This window comes from Magnolia sinica, chromosome 1 (assembly GCF_029962835.1).
Source record: "Magnolia sinica isolate HGM2019 chromosome 1, MsV1, whole genome shotgun sequence".
NCBI lineage: Eukaryota > Viridiplantae > Streptophyta > Magnoliopsida > Magnoliales > Magnoliaceae > Magnolia > Magnolia sinica.
In genome coordinates, this window is record NC_080573.1 from 134921461 (window position 1) to 134935714 (window position 14254).

The 14254-nt window shown below is 40.4% G+C and overlaps 2 protein-coding genes across 3 annotated transcripts; one reads left to right on the plus strand and one right to left on the minus strand.

Moving 5' to 3' along the window:
* Positions 1-1569: 1569 nt before the first annotated feature.
* LOC131218946 (uncharacterized protein At2g39795, mitochondrial-like) lies at positions 1570-5117 on the plus strand. The gene is made up of 3 exons (XM_058213843.1): positions 1570-1934; positions 3570-3916; positions 4677-5117. Exons 1-3 carry the CDS (start codon positions 1647-1649, stop codon positions 4834-4836), a joined length of 795 nt encoding a protein of 264 aa, XP_058069826.1. The 5' UTR covers positions 1570-1646; the 3' UTR covers positions 4837-5117.
* A 2579-nt stretch (positions 5118-7696) lies between these two features.
* On the minus strand, positions 7697-13050 carry LOC131218947 (mediator of RNA polymerase II transcription subunit 18). 2 transcript variants are annotated; one of them, XM_058213868.1, is made up of 7 exons: positions 12884-13050; positions 11844-11913; positions 11491-11559; positions 9070-9169; positions 8933-8990; positions 8476-8832; positions 7697-8001 (listed from the first exon to the last, which is right to left on the minus strand). In XM_058213868.1, the coding sequence occupies exons 3-7, from the start codon at positions 11524-11526 to the stop codon at positions 7899-7901; spliced, it is 654 nt and encodes a 217-aa protein (XP_058069851.1). In that variant the 5' UTR covers positions 11527-11559; positions 11844-11913; positions 12884-13050; the 3' UTR covers positions 7697-7898. The 2 variants fall into 2 exon arrangements, with proteins under 2 accessions (XP_058069851.1, XP_058069842.1); XM_058213859.1 differs by lacking the exon at positions 11844-11913 and having other exon boundaries at positions 12884-13049.
* Positions 13051-14254: the final 1204 nt, after the last annotated feature.

Below are 14254 nucleotides of genomic sequence, written 5' to 3' on the forward strand. Positions count from 1 at the left end.
TGGATTTGGCATCCTAGCAGCTGTTGATTCTCATCATGCACAATAGAGAACCTCGACATAATGTTTATACGACGAATCTCACTTTGTATGGTGGAGAATCAACAAATAAAAGCTGTCAAATATTTCAACCCATAGATAAGTCTATTTTGCCTGGGACATGAGTGGTCAAGGTGACCTTTGTATGATCGAAGGGTTGAACTACTCAATTGGAGAGGTTTCTCAGGCAACCTCCATCGAAGGAATCCAATCAAATTAATGGTTTGTGTGATTGAAAAACCCCAAATCCGCCGGCTGTAGTCTGGGTATATCTTATTGCATTTAGTAGGGATGTATTGGAGGTCAGCTCCCTTTGTTAGTCTATGTCACAGTTGCCATTGAAGCCCAGGACTTACATATCCAATGGTTCATATCCACAATAGTACCTATATAATCTGGTGTCCCATGAATGGTGGGCCGTGTGTCCAAAAAATATCCAATATGGACGTCTAAGGCTCTATATTTGAAGCTTTTACCATTGAATGTAGATGGGTGTCTGTATTTTTACTTGATTGCCCAACTGACGCCACGAGTTGGGCAGATTATGGGGTCATCTTCTGAGCATGCATCATCTGTGGTGGGGCTTACTAGATGGATGGTCTAGATCGTCTGAAAAGTGGTGTATGGCCACCGCAAAATGAAGAATAATGCACATTGGAGCATCATGTCAAGATCAATCCCACTATCTTGATTTCGAGTGGCAATGCATCATAGACACCTACACATGCACAACCAATTAGTGTTTGGATTGAAAATTTTTCTGTAATACCATTTCAAGGACTCATTGGAATACTCGATAGTGCCACAAGCTGTTCTATGCTCAAGACATCAGTTAGCATCAGACACCGATGCTCTCTGGTCTCGTTAACAGATGCATGGTTTGGGAATGCCAACTTACACGGAGTTTTTAATTTACATGCGTAAAGGCCAAGTCCATTGATTGGTGACGGGTGGGAAGGGCTCTCTATCTGGTACGCATGCGACTCTTATTTTAGTTTTGCACTGTTTTAAAAAAATTGTGGCCGACTCATCCTCCGTACACGCGGCACTGACTACTGAGCTATCCTAGCCATCCAAGTTGGATCCTACCGGGGTTACTTTTGCAAACTGACTGGCAGTCACAAGGGTGGATTTTCATGATACCCTGGCCTCATTTTAACCCATGAACAAAAAAATATTTAAAAGTGTAGGTGGGCCATGCGACATTCATGAATTTATAAGTTTTTAGATAAAATTTTTTGGGGTGGTCCAACTGAGTGTTGAATCATCCTGATTATTGGGATCAACGCTCAAAAAGAGATGGTTAACTAACCGCTGTAGGTACGTAGTCGCGAGGCAGCACCGAAGTGTTTTTCTAAAAATGTCTTATGACTGCAAGTTTTTCGTTTCTGATCCATTGGCAGTGATTTGGACGATCCGGATTGTCTTACAACTATGCCACGTCGACTTTTGAAGACTCACTGCTATTTTTTAATGTTGCAAAACTAACGGAAGAGACTTGCACCGTTTAGAGAAGGGTAAACTCGTAATTTCAGTTCTTTCTCTTAAACCCTCCTCTGCTCCGCGCCTTAAAAAGCCCTAAAACCCTAGAAAGGAGGAGGAAGAAGAAAATGTCATCCGCTATGTCTTATCTCCTTCGAAAATCCCTTCGATTTTCTCTCCTTCCTTCTCTCGCATCCAAACAGCATCAATCTCTTTCCTTTTCTTCTTCAATCTCCTCCTCCTCTTCTTCTCCTCTTCTGAGAAGAATCCCGCAAAACCCAGTAAAACCCCCACCTCCTTTTCTATCCTCCTTTCGCTTTGCTTCGTCAGGTAAGAAGCCCGGAGCCGACGAAAAACTCAAACTGGTCCTCGATTCGGAAATAAAATGCGCTGAAGAATCCGACGATCTTGATCAGGTGACTACCTCTTCCTTCCCCGAACCAACCTCCTGAGTCGACTCGTCGAGTTTTCAACTTAGGTTTTCGATATGTTGCTTGAGTTTTCCCGGCTTCTTAACCGAACCGAGCCGAGTGGACGCGGTAGCTGGCTTCCAGATATTGCTGTAAGAAATGGACATGTGGGCGTCGACGTGTTTTTGGGGCCGTCCACAGCCAAAGTTGGGCCGATCTACCCCACCTCCAATGTGGATGTGGAAGGGTAGCAGAGGATCGGGACCATCAACGCAGTGGGCCCTACCTTGGATGGCTTATGGTCTAAACTAACACAAACCGGGTGATCTTTCAATTAATGATTGGTCTTCATTTTGAAATAAAATGGTCCCACCAAGATTTAAATCCCCATATCGTTCATCACCGATATGGGCCGCTATATTGGGTTGTTTTGGGCGGCATATCGATCATGGACAATGCCGGTATGCATTGGGCGATGTGTACCAGTTTCAGAAGATGCTTTCAACCTCAGCTAAGCGTCTGAAAGCATCGATAACTTTGAAGACTGGTTGTTTTGCAACCTGGAATTGGATTCCAACAGAAAGGCTAAATTCTTATGTTTGGCACCCTGGATTTTTTATGGATTTGGATTCGGAATCTTAAAAGAGGCATCTTTCAATTTTATTTATATATATTTTCATAATATGGCCTTAAAATCCAGCTTACCAAGCATAGGTTGCCAAACTACCCTTGAATGCTATATCACAGGATGTTTTGAGTAGGGGTTGCATCGGGCAGGTGCGACTTGCCAGGCCTGGAGTTAAGGGGCTGTTTGGATGCCTATAACTTTTTTAAAATGTAAGAAAGTTGCAGGTAACTTTGTTGCAGTGTTTGGGTGAGGAAAGTTGCCTTAACTTTCTTACACCTGAATGTTGTGAAAATCTCACAGGCACCGAAGCTGTTTTTCAAGTTACCCGTAACTTTGATACAGGGCAATGGATTGAAATTTCAAATCCGAAATTGCTTGGGAGAAACACAGCTGGCAGTTAGGACACCACTGATGAGCATCTCTCTCTCAACAGTCTCTCTCTCTGCCTCCAATCCCCCCTATATCCCTCATTAAACTTAAACTGCACCCTATCATTTCTCAGATTAAGGGGTCAACGTATCATTCTTCAACATGCATAACAAGAGATCGGGCTGGCGGCATCTGTTAAAATGACTACCACTGCTTGTGATGTCAGGTTTTCATTTCTGGGTAGCAGTGAATTGATGAGTTGTGGAACGAGAACCAATCACTTATATGTTGTCACTACTCTTGAGATGCTAATAGCTGTTTGGATCCTGCAAAGTAAGCTGACCTGATTTTGGCGGGCCATGTCGGATTCACTGTGCTTAGCAGCACTGGGAAGGAAGTTCTGCTTAAGCGTGGTGAATCTGACCTGGAGGGAAAGGGCCACACCGTTAATCTGATTTTGCAGGAACCCTACCTAAATGCACCCTAAAATTTCAAGGTTGAACTATTGGGATGCTGAGAGCTATGCAACAGGGCCGCCCATTTCTTTTAGAAAAATCGAAAACTCTTGAAAGCTAATGGATAACTCAGTGCAATTTGTTTGAGTCTGAGAGCTTTCCTTGTTGTTCCTATGAATTTCTTGGCAGGGTTTGCCAGATGTTTCTCCATTCGAGATAGTTGATAATCCAGGTGAACAGACAGTTACCTTGAAACGAGAATTCATGGGTGAGAGCATCCAAGTCGAGGTTCACATGTCAGATCTCATGGGAGAAGAGGATGAAGAAGACAAGGATGATGCTGACAGTGGAGATGACAATGAGGAGAATTCGTCCCAGCCAAATGTCTCTCTGATTGTGACAATTTCCAAAGGCGAGGGCCCCTCTTTGGAATTTTGTTGCACTACCTATCCTGATAAATTCACCATTGACAGTATGCTAATGAAGGGACAGCAGGTTTCAGATGATCAGATTGCTTATGAAGGGCCTGAGTTCTCGTACGTATTTCTTTTCTTTCCTTTTATTTGCTTGATTTGTTTGTGACTTTGAGAAGTGGGTTTGGAAACTAGAAGTGAGGGCTTGGTTACTTGGGCATCAACCAAACAAAATAAAGGTGCTCTGATATGGCAATCAGAATGAAGAAAAACGGGGATTTGAGTTAGTTTTTTTATGGTTGAGGAAACACCTTTCTGAGAAAAAAAAAAGTTTTATAAGTAGAAAAGGGGTTTTTTGTCATCAAAATTATTAGGGGTTTATAACATGAGTGCATCATTTTTCAGCATAGGTCAAACAAAACTGGTGCTTCTAGGTTATCAAATCTGTTAGAAGGCATGCAGCAATCAAAACTGGAAGAATTATTTCCACCCCCCCTCCAAATAACAAGCAGGCAAAGGGGGTTTGGGGTATATGACTCTCACATGAAGTGTTCAGTGGGTTGCTGACACTAAAAATGGGGTTATAGGGGGCACCGATTTCACAAAGAAAAATCAGTTTTTGGGAATTGATCAAACATGAGAGGATTTTCAGATACCAATCTTACAATGATGAGATGGATTTTGGGCATCAATTAAACAAACATTGTAATTGGTTATCTAACAGAAGGGAAAATGAGCTTTCAGTCGTCAATCCAAAGGTGAAGTTTGTCATGTCAATCTAACAGAGAAGGTTCCTGGATAACAGGATTAACAGAGAAGGTGTCTGGGTTTTGGGTCGAATGAGAAAGCTTAGATGGTCTTAATTTCCTTTTTGGCTGTGCAGGGATTTGGATGACAATTTGCAGAAAGCCTTTTACAAGTATCTGGAAGCTAGAGGCATCAAAAGCTCTCTCACAAATTCATTGCAAGAATACATGGTGAACAAGGATAACAGAGAATACTTGAGGTGGTTGAAGAACATGAAGGACTTCGTTGAGAATTGAGTCTTCTGCTTGCTTCTGAATTTATGAGGCTGGAAGAGAAATTTGACACCAATCTCTTCAAGTGGTGTGTTTTTCAGGTTTTTACTTTTGGAATTTTACTGGCCATAAAACATTCCGTTAATTGAGAGAGGGTGATTGTTTCACCACAGGTTACGATCCGTCGTACACTTAGAAGAGTACACCATTTAAGTAAGCACATGCCTTTTTTTTTTTTTATAAATGTTTATTGTGACTAGATATTCTTAATCCTTGATTTCTTCTAGTTACCTGTTGATGTGAGACATGGATGTTGTACAATGCTGCTAGGTTTAAGTTCACAACTAAGGGCATTGAGATGAACTTACATGACATGAGGTTACATGTATGTTTAGTTGAGCACCTAAATGCACCTAGATGGAGCGCGTACTTGGAATGCATTATAATCCAAATCACAATTATACTGGAATCAAGCTGATTTTGAATCCTCAGTTGTGTTTGGAGCTTATAATTGAAATGCACTGAAATCCAAACTTCCCTGAGAGCTTGTATTTGGAATGCATTAAAATTCTAAGTATTTTCATCAACTTAAATTTGATTAACTAAATCAGTTTCAATATCCCAAATTAATATACAAATGTGATATTTGATAGAATGGTTGTGATAAGCTCATTGAAATATATACTCTCGTAAAAAAGGAAGAAATATTGAGCCTTGGGTGAGCCACAAATGTAAGGATCACAAATGAGCAGCTCATTGGCATTTTTTAACTGTCCCATCTAGATAGCTAATGTAAGGAGAGGTCAGATCAGCCTATTGATGTGACTTTGGTGTTGCAGCTAGTAATTGAATATTTTTTGTGTAACATGAATGCCTTTATTACAATTAGCTCTCTTACCTTTAAAAGGAGAGCGAAAAAGGTATTTTCACTCTTATTACTATCAAAGCACGACAAAATTCCAAGTTTTCAATACACCAAAAAGCGTGTATTTCAAATACCTCACATTCCATTTACTTGCACATATACAGTGCAAAACAATGGATTTGGGGCAAATTCTCCCAAATCCATTCAAATACGAGGTGCTGGACCAGACTAGACTGAATAAGAAACTTGCACGGTAAGGGTTGTTCTTGATTCTTGTTAGCCAGGAAATAGGCGTTTAAGAAAGAAGGCATGACAACAATTAACATTCCTAATATTTGATGGCTACGATATTTCAATCTGGGTTATCATTTACAACGGTTTGGATCACTGAACCGTTGACCCCATATGTACAAACGGAAAACCCAAAGTATATTTAAACTCAAATGTCTTGATCCATGTGGGACTGATTTAACTTTACTAACACTTCAATTAGCATTTAGGTATATAGCTGGATTGATGGGAATGCGACATGTCTTTGCTCCTAATTCCATAATGCATATGCATTTGTAAACGCATCTATAAATGTGATTTGGTGAGATCGATGGGTTTTTTTTTTTCCCCTCTGTACCTTACTGGTTAAGCTCTCTTTTCCATTGCATAAGGCAGCTTCATGTTGCCTGCAGTTTCTAACCGAAACTTGAAATAACATATTACTTGGGCAGGTTTGGATGCACATGCGCATTAGATTGCAAACATTCGGTTTATAATCAAAAGAGGAAATGACACAAAATAGATGCCCGACTCACAGTGAGTCCCATTTTATGAGTTCTGCCTCTCCAACTGCCCAAGTTGCACAGGTTTGCAAGTTCCAGTCCTCTCATCTGGAGCGTCCCATGCACATGCCAAAAATCAGGCGAATCTGCCCCGAGAATCAAATGTAGACTTGCCTGAGTGATGAGTGTGTCTGGTCTGATTTTTGGACCAGGGCAACCACATGGTGCTTGGGTTAATTGCATGTGTTCATCAGATGTAGCAAGGTCCAGGAAATGCCGCTTGCCGAGAGGAGTCCCAAGTGTTACCTGTTCTCTTATAGAAGCATTCGTTGGGCCTTGATGCGGTGCAAGTACTGCCCATGGTTTGGTCGACCCAACTGTTGGAATGGTTTATGCCCAAGAATTCTGGTGGAACAAGAATCCTGCTGCTTCAAGTAGTGGCCTCCAGATAAGCAGTTAGATAAAACATCGGAAAATGAGGCTCTAGACTGGATACTATCATTTTCTCACGGGGGAATGTTGGAGCCGTTGGGTCAATGGGCTAGACCGCCAGACTATGGAGCCCAACCGTACTTACTCAGGGCCAGAAGATGCAATATTACCCATCTTCTAGTGAGAGGGATTATTTTTAACACGTGATTGAGTGCTGGCCAGCAAATGTTTGATACTGAGCCTTACAACGGGTTAATCACGATCAGACTGTTATAAGGCAAACCCCATTTGCTTTACTAGTTAGGAGTAAGATTGGCAATGTCCAGGTACGCCTGCCGGACCTGGCTTTGAGCCCGGCTTGCGCCTCACGTGGCCTGATCAATTTTGGGTTAGGCTTGGGTTCAAGTCATTTTAGCCAGACTAGATCCAATCCAACCTGGCTGGAACTGACTTCTTATATGCATGCCTCGTATGCTACAAATATGCCATTTTAATCCTTAGGCAACCATCTATTTTGAATGTGTACTGTTGGTTCATTCATATTTTTTTGGTTGTGCATGCTTGGCCCACTTGATAAACAGATAGATTACGTAAATTCAAGGGAGAAATAGGGATTTTATCAATTTTCGGTTCGGGTCAGGCCCAGGCTCAGGCCTTGGGTCTTAATGGTTGGGTCATCTCTGAGTCTAGCCAGGCCCAGCCCAAACCCGGTGCATTGGCACCCCTAGTTAGGAGGCGGTGTGGATCATGTGGAGGTGGTTCTATCATTATCCAATCTTTGTCAGACAGTTGCGTGGGAGAAGGTAGCAAAAAATTCAGCAGAAGGAGAGGACAGTAATTGCTATGGTACTGCGATTGAGGCACTAGTAAACAGAGGTCCAAAGATGCGCCAGCAATTCCTTTGACAGAAGGAAGATGATCAGATAAGTTGTAATCACACAAATATGGCACATGTTCAATGCAGTTCAGGAAGCAACTTATATGGAGAGACCATTCGGACATCCAGTCTTATAAACTTATAATTGCTTACCGCCACCATTTGACATGAGAGAAGCAGCAGCTGCAGCAGCAGTAGGAACAATACCAGTTGAAACTCCTGGTTTTGACAGATGCAATAGTCTGAAAAAGGAAACCCAAATCTCATGAGAATAAACACTACATATAACCAGAGTTTTGCTAAACCACATGCACCTCTACCTGTGGCTGCATCCTGCATCCCCCGGAGCAGCCCGGCTCTTTATGTGAAACATCCAACGCATGCATCGGGGTGGGCTCCTTCATGTAGATGACCAGGCGATAAGATCAGGCTGGTCCACTCACCAGCCAGCCCAAGCATTTACCTTGAATGTGGACCTTTGGTGAACATTTTAAAGCACCTGCTATTTTGTATATTTGTGGCCCATAAGATGCTTTGACTAGCATGGTTTTTGAGCCAGATTATCTACATGGTGGGACCCACCTGATGGTTCAGATGTCTCGTGGTCTGCCAGGAGGTCAGGCATAGAGGCGTGGGCTTAACAAAGCTCCACAGAACCAAGAATTCCGTGTCCAGATTGTCAACAAATAACTGGCAATGCAGGAAATGTCACTCACGGTGCAAGGTATTCACAAAAAGATGAAACAGCAGCAGCAACTTCATTGTAGTTATCAGCAGCTGCAGGGGCTGTCACTTCAACCAATTGAATCCCAGGAGTCACTGGCACAGCTTCCTCGGTTGCATGCAGCTTCAGCATTTTATTAGCCGAAGTCACAGTAATGGTGATCCGAGCACCTCTTTGGAAATAGAAAGAGAAACCCACCCTCAAAAGTTCATGATCCAATTTGTAACCAAGTGCGTAAAAGAAGCGCAACACATTCTTGCTTACTTTACTTTCCACCATAGTGCGCACCAAAACTGATATTTGCTCAGCCCCAGCACCTCTCATGGCACCCCCCACATGTCGAACAGTCCTATAACAAATGGTTTATATGTCCAAAATCATGCATCATACATGTATATAAATGAAGAGTTCAAATGCAAAATGCATGGGCCGAGAGATGAGTGTCTTACCAAGTTGGTACAGGTTGTTCCAAATCACACAAGAGCCGCACTTCTGAGGCTACCGCTCCTGGAACAGGAAAAAGACATCTTCTCACATGAACTAGACAACTAAAATGGATTCACTAGTATGAACGAGAGATAGTCACCAAGGTTGGGTCCACTTTTTAGGCACAACTCGTGAATCCTAAGACGTTCTTTGGAAACACCACAGAGGCCTTGAAGAAGAATCTCTAAGGCTTCAACATGCTGCAAGACAAGCACATGTGTTAACTAGCGGAAAGGTCCTTGTAGGCAGGGTGTCCCATGTCTGTTACGATACGGGGCCGTATCGGTCACCAAACCCCCCCCCCCCCCCCCCGTATCGGTCACCCCCATTCTGTAGCCATAACGGCCGTACCGTTACAGTAAAAAAATGACTTTTTTTTTTTTTTTTCACTTTTTTTGAAATTTCTTTATTTTAAACTCTTCCTAAGTCATTCTATTGCTATTTTTAACCACTCTTAACTTGATATTACAAATAAAAACAACTTATATTAAGGATTTTCTTGATTCGAAGCTCTGTGGGCCATTTTTCAGAAATTCCTCAAATATAGGTATTTGTACTTTTTATTCAATGTTTTACTGTTTGAATGGTAGAATATGATATGTTAATCATAATAGAAGATATTAATGTCAATTTTACAGATTTTTGTTATCATTTTATATTTTTTTATAATTTTTTCTATTTACGCACTATTTTCGGCCCCCTTTTTTTTAAAATTCGAAAAATTATTTTTTATTAAATGTTTTGATGTTTTAATGGTATAATATGATGTGTTAATCATAGTAGAACATGTTAATGTTCATTTTACAGATTGTTATTGTCATTTTATATTTTTTTCTTATGAATTATGAAAAATAATTGCAAACACCTACACATGTAAGATATTTTCATATTACATTCATTCTAATATATCTATCATTGATAGTAGATAGTTAGAAAATTAAATATATGAGTTTTGCAGTCAAATCCAGGTTGTCTGGTTCATAAATTCATCAGATAGTCCGATACAACTTCTCACCAAAGAGTAGACCGTTACACCACCATAAACATGTTCCAATTTATAAATGAATGCATATTTGGAATGCTTAGAATATTCTGGATTTAATCCATATTTTTTTATATTTTTTTGGCTTTTTTTTTTTGGCACAGTTACAGGCCGTTACACCCCCGTATCGTTGTTGCACCCCCGTATCCATATCGGTATCGAAGGGCACCGTTATGCCAACCAATACCGATATAGGATACCTTGCTTGTAGGCGATATGAGAGTGTAACAAATGAACCTGCAAAAATCGCCAGATACAAAATATGGAATTTCATTTGTTTCTAGATGTCAACGTCAAGGATGTGGAATAACGAAATCATCCAAATCGCTGAGATGGTTATGAATCTTATAAAATCAGAACCATTAACTTGTAACCAGCAAGAGCCTTCTGCCATGGCTGGGTGGATCATTGCTGTAGGGAATCTATGAAATCACAGGATATGAGAGGAGTGAAAACTACGCTATTATGGAAAAAAAAAAAACAGGAAGGGTGTGTTTGGTGGCACCAAATATCATGAGATATCATGAATTGATATTTCATGATTAATCAGTCTACTTTGGTAGAAAATATAATGAAATTTCATGATATTTGGCAAAACCAAATGCACCCGTAAGATGAAAAAGCAAGCACAACGCACACGGATGCTTCATATGCATTATTTCAGATGACTAGATTTCGCTGAACAGAAGCTTTTATGATAAATGGGTTAGTACAAGGAATCCATTTACGCCAATCTTCTATGCCATGTACATTGCATGACAGGAAGCCCTCTCAAATGCAGGCACTTTTAAATCCAATGAAATCCATAAAGATTTCCCAATTACTGAAACTACTTTCCTGACCTGAACTTGTGAAATTTCTTGGCTCCTGTGAGATAAGAAGAGATTTTCAACGTAGAAAGTCCAAAATCGATTATTGCAAATTTAGAAGGGAAACTTAGTTACGGAAGCGCGAGAAAGCAAGAAGAAAAAAGACCCTGTGCTGTCATAGTGGGCCAGAAGAATTGGGCTTGCAGACGTGCTTGATGTGAAGGAAGGTGCATGAATCAGGGAATCCTCTCTTCATATGTGACTTATTGATATGGCAGAGTATTGTACTATTGCATCTGGCACATCATATCCACGTCGAAAGCATATCATATAGCTTGAATGAGAATCAAACTGCAGACCTCTTCAAAAGACCTGTTGTGAAGGATTACCATCTTTGCTTTTTATTCCTTATCCAGATTCAGAGAGAAGTTTTAGAGATCATAAGGAAGATACGTTTTAGATATACTTATAGCTCTCTGAATGAGTTGCTTCGGTAAAGATATACCAGATAACATCTGAGAAAGAAAGCAACAACTCTTTCTCTTTTTTAAGAAATAATCAGAATCTTATTGAAAAAAAAAGAAGAGAGAGATCAAGCAGTAATCGTAAGCATCAAACTCATATTAAATACATCTGTTAATTCGGAACTTTTTGTAATTGTAAACCTTACCTGCGTCTCTATAATTCCTTGCACTACACACTCCATCGATCTTAGTCTATCCCTGCTATTCCATTATACCTAGAAAAGGATTCAAAACTCAATGGATTAGTTTATACCCTCATTATTAGAGGCTCCAAGAAATAAAATTTGATACTTTGCATGGGCAGTTGGATTAGAGATATTTGGGAACACAGACGGATCACTGGTCCTTTTTTTACTGGCAATGACCCTCCTTATTAAAGCCAGGTGGACATTTGTTTTGTTTTGTATTTTTTTTTTTAGACATGGAACTTTATTTGTGATGCAAGGAGAATACAAGAAAGAGGAGAGGATTGAATTGCAGAAGACAGATTCGATAATACCAAATACTGGTAGTGCCCAGCCCATACACACCCAAGCTGTCCAACAGGTAGTCCCCACCATGACGATGCCCTGGCCAAAAAATCAGGCCAGCCACGTCGTCAGGTGGGCTACATTACATGAAAGAAATAGACAGCTAAAAGAAGATCCGGATATTATGGTCCACCCATTGAGCAGACATGCTTGATTTCAATGCCAGGCATCGAGATGGTGCAGCCCACCATAGGACATCTCAGGTACTCTCACATACAGGTGTGAGATTGGTGCATGTGGGCTGTACGCGGGTGTGGGATTAGCAAATCTCTAAAGAGGATCTTTACATGCGATGCTTGGATAGTGTGTGGGCAATCTCATTCTCATTTGAATTCAATCAAGGGTGTTTTGAGATTTTATCTTCGTACATAGGATTAAATCCCTCTTGATTATCCCATTGTTCATCATTTTTATTCAATAAAATTTCTTCTAGTAAAAAAAACAAAAAAAAACCCGAGAAAATGAACAAAGAAAGCCCAAAATTACGTGGCAGATGTAAAGATAAAAAGCAAAATCCATTTGCAAAAGTGATAATCGAGACACTGAAACTGGGCCTTAACCCATTGGGGAATTTCATCGAACAATCGGTGGGCGTGAATGAATTCAAATGCCATTACATAATCCGATGATCAATCAGATTGAAGAAAGAACGCACAGAGATCAGTGACAATGAAAATGCTGGAACCAAATTCAAAGACAAAATCCAGCAAGCAATAGAAATCCAACAAGAAATCTACCGGAAATTTTTTAAAAAAAAAAAGAAAAAAAAAAGAAAAAAAAAAAGAGGGTTTTTTTAAAGAGTAATCTTCAGGAAAAACAAATGCAAAGAGAGAGATTACATGAATTTCACTAGAGAAAAAAGAAAAAGAAAAAGAAAAAAGAGTAATTTATTCCATGAATTTCACTAGAACGTGAGGATCTGCAACGCATTTTGAATAAGCGCAGGAATCGATGAGAGATTACATAGCTTTTTATTTTTCCCCAAAAGAAAAGTGGAAATAAAAGGAACCTGAAATGGGAGCAGGTGGAAATAGGAGCGATTGAGACAGTGAGAACTGAGAATACATGAAATTCGCTGGTGAACGTCAAGAAGAGTAGGAGAAATGATTCGGGACTCGGAAATGATCAGAGGATGCGGATTGCCCTGCAACCCTAACCTATGTTGGGTCCACCTTTGATGTCTATGTTACATTACTCATCTCATAACTCATCTCATTTTAAAACGCGGATTGCGTCCTGCTGCGCCGTCTCTAGCCACGAAGGTGCGGATCTCTTGGAGGCCCACCGTGATGTATTTGTTAATCCAAACCGTCCATCCCTTTTCTCAAATCATTTTCAGATATGAGCTTTTAAATGAGGCAGATCCAACGCTCAAGTATACCATACAGATGACTCTTTCATTTAACGCAACCCCAGCTTAATATTTAAGAGTGGTCGACTTAGCGTTGCATGCATTTGCCTCATTTTTAGCTCATACCTTAAAATGATCTTGAGAAAAGTGATGCACCGTATGACGGTGCCTCCCGTATCTGCCCATTCAATTTGAGGTTAGAGACCCAAGGGTAGGACGCAATCACGCAATCTGCATCCCTCGCTTTAACAAATGAGTCCAACCCGAGGCAATCGAAAGCTCAAGTATACCACATCACAGGAAAGAGGGGTCATAAATATGCAGCGGTTGAAACCTTTATAGGGCTACAACAACGATTATTTGGCACAAGATCACGTTGGTAAGCTCAAATATTAGTTTGATCTAAAACCTTTGTGCCCCTTAATAAGTTTTCATTGATAAGCATTCAATTCACACTTTTTTTTTTAATTTTTTTTTTTAATTTTTTTATTTATTTATGGTGTGGTCCACTTGAGCTTTGGATATGAATCAATTTTGGGTTCATGTACTAAATTGAATTGGTTAAACAAATTAAAAGTATGCATAAGGCATGTAATGGTAAAAATAAGACATATCATGGTAGGCCTTAGTGTATTACGGTGCATAGAGTTAGGACAAATTTATCCTCAAACCTTTTAAGTCATGCCCATCTTATCCTCTTCTATTCTATTTACAATTTCTTCAAGATATGCCCACATGATGAGCATCCTATGAATGGTCCACATCAAAGGTGGGCCCATATATGTTCACGATCAAAGGTGAGCCCCATATGATGGATGGCCTGGCTCAAAGTATGGCCCCACATGATGGACGATACACATCAAGCATGTCCTACTTGATAGATGGTCCACATCAAAGGTGGTACCCACATGATGGATGGTGGGCATTGACTGTTGGACCACATGATGGAAGGTTGACATTAAAGGTGGGCCTACATGATGGATGACCCACATTGAAGGTTGGGCCACACATGATGGATGATACACAACA

Excerpts from the sequence above, each read along its gene's own strand:
- LOC131218946 (XM_058213843.1), top strand. The coding sequence starts at position 1,647 with ATGTCATCCGCTATGTCTTATCTCCTTCGAAAATCCCTTCGATTTTCT. Across the intron at positions 1,935-3,569 it reads AATCCGACGATCTTGATCAG|GGTTTGCCAGATGTTTCTCC; the intron begins GTGACTACCTCT and ends ATTTCTTGGCAG. Across the intron at positions 3,917-4,676 it reads TATGAAGGGCCTGAGTTCTC|GGATTTGGATGACAATTTGC; the intron begins GTACGTATTTCT and ends TTGGCTGTGCAG.
- LOC131218947 (XM_058213868.1), bottom strand. The coding sequence starts at position 11,526 with ATGGAGTGTGTAGTGCAAGGAATTATAGAGACGCAG. Across the intron at positions 8,991-9,069 it reads AAAAAGTGGACCCAACCTTG|GAGCGGTAGCCTCAGAAGTG; the intron begins GTGACTATCTCT and ends TTCCTGTTCCAG. Across the intron at positions 8,833-8,932 it reads GAACAACCTGTACCAACTTG|GACTGTTCGACATGTGGGGG; the intron begins GTAAGACACTCA and ends CATTTGTTATAG.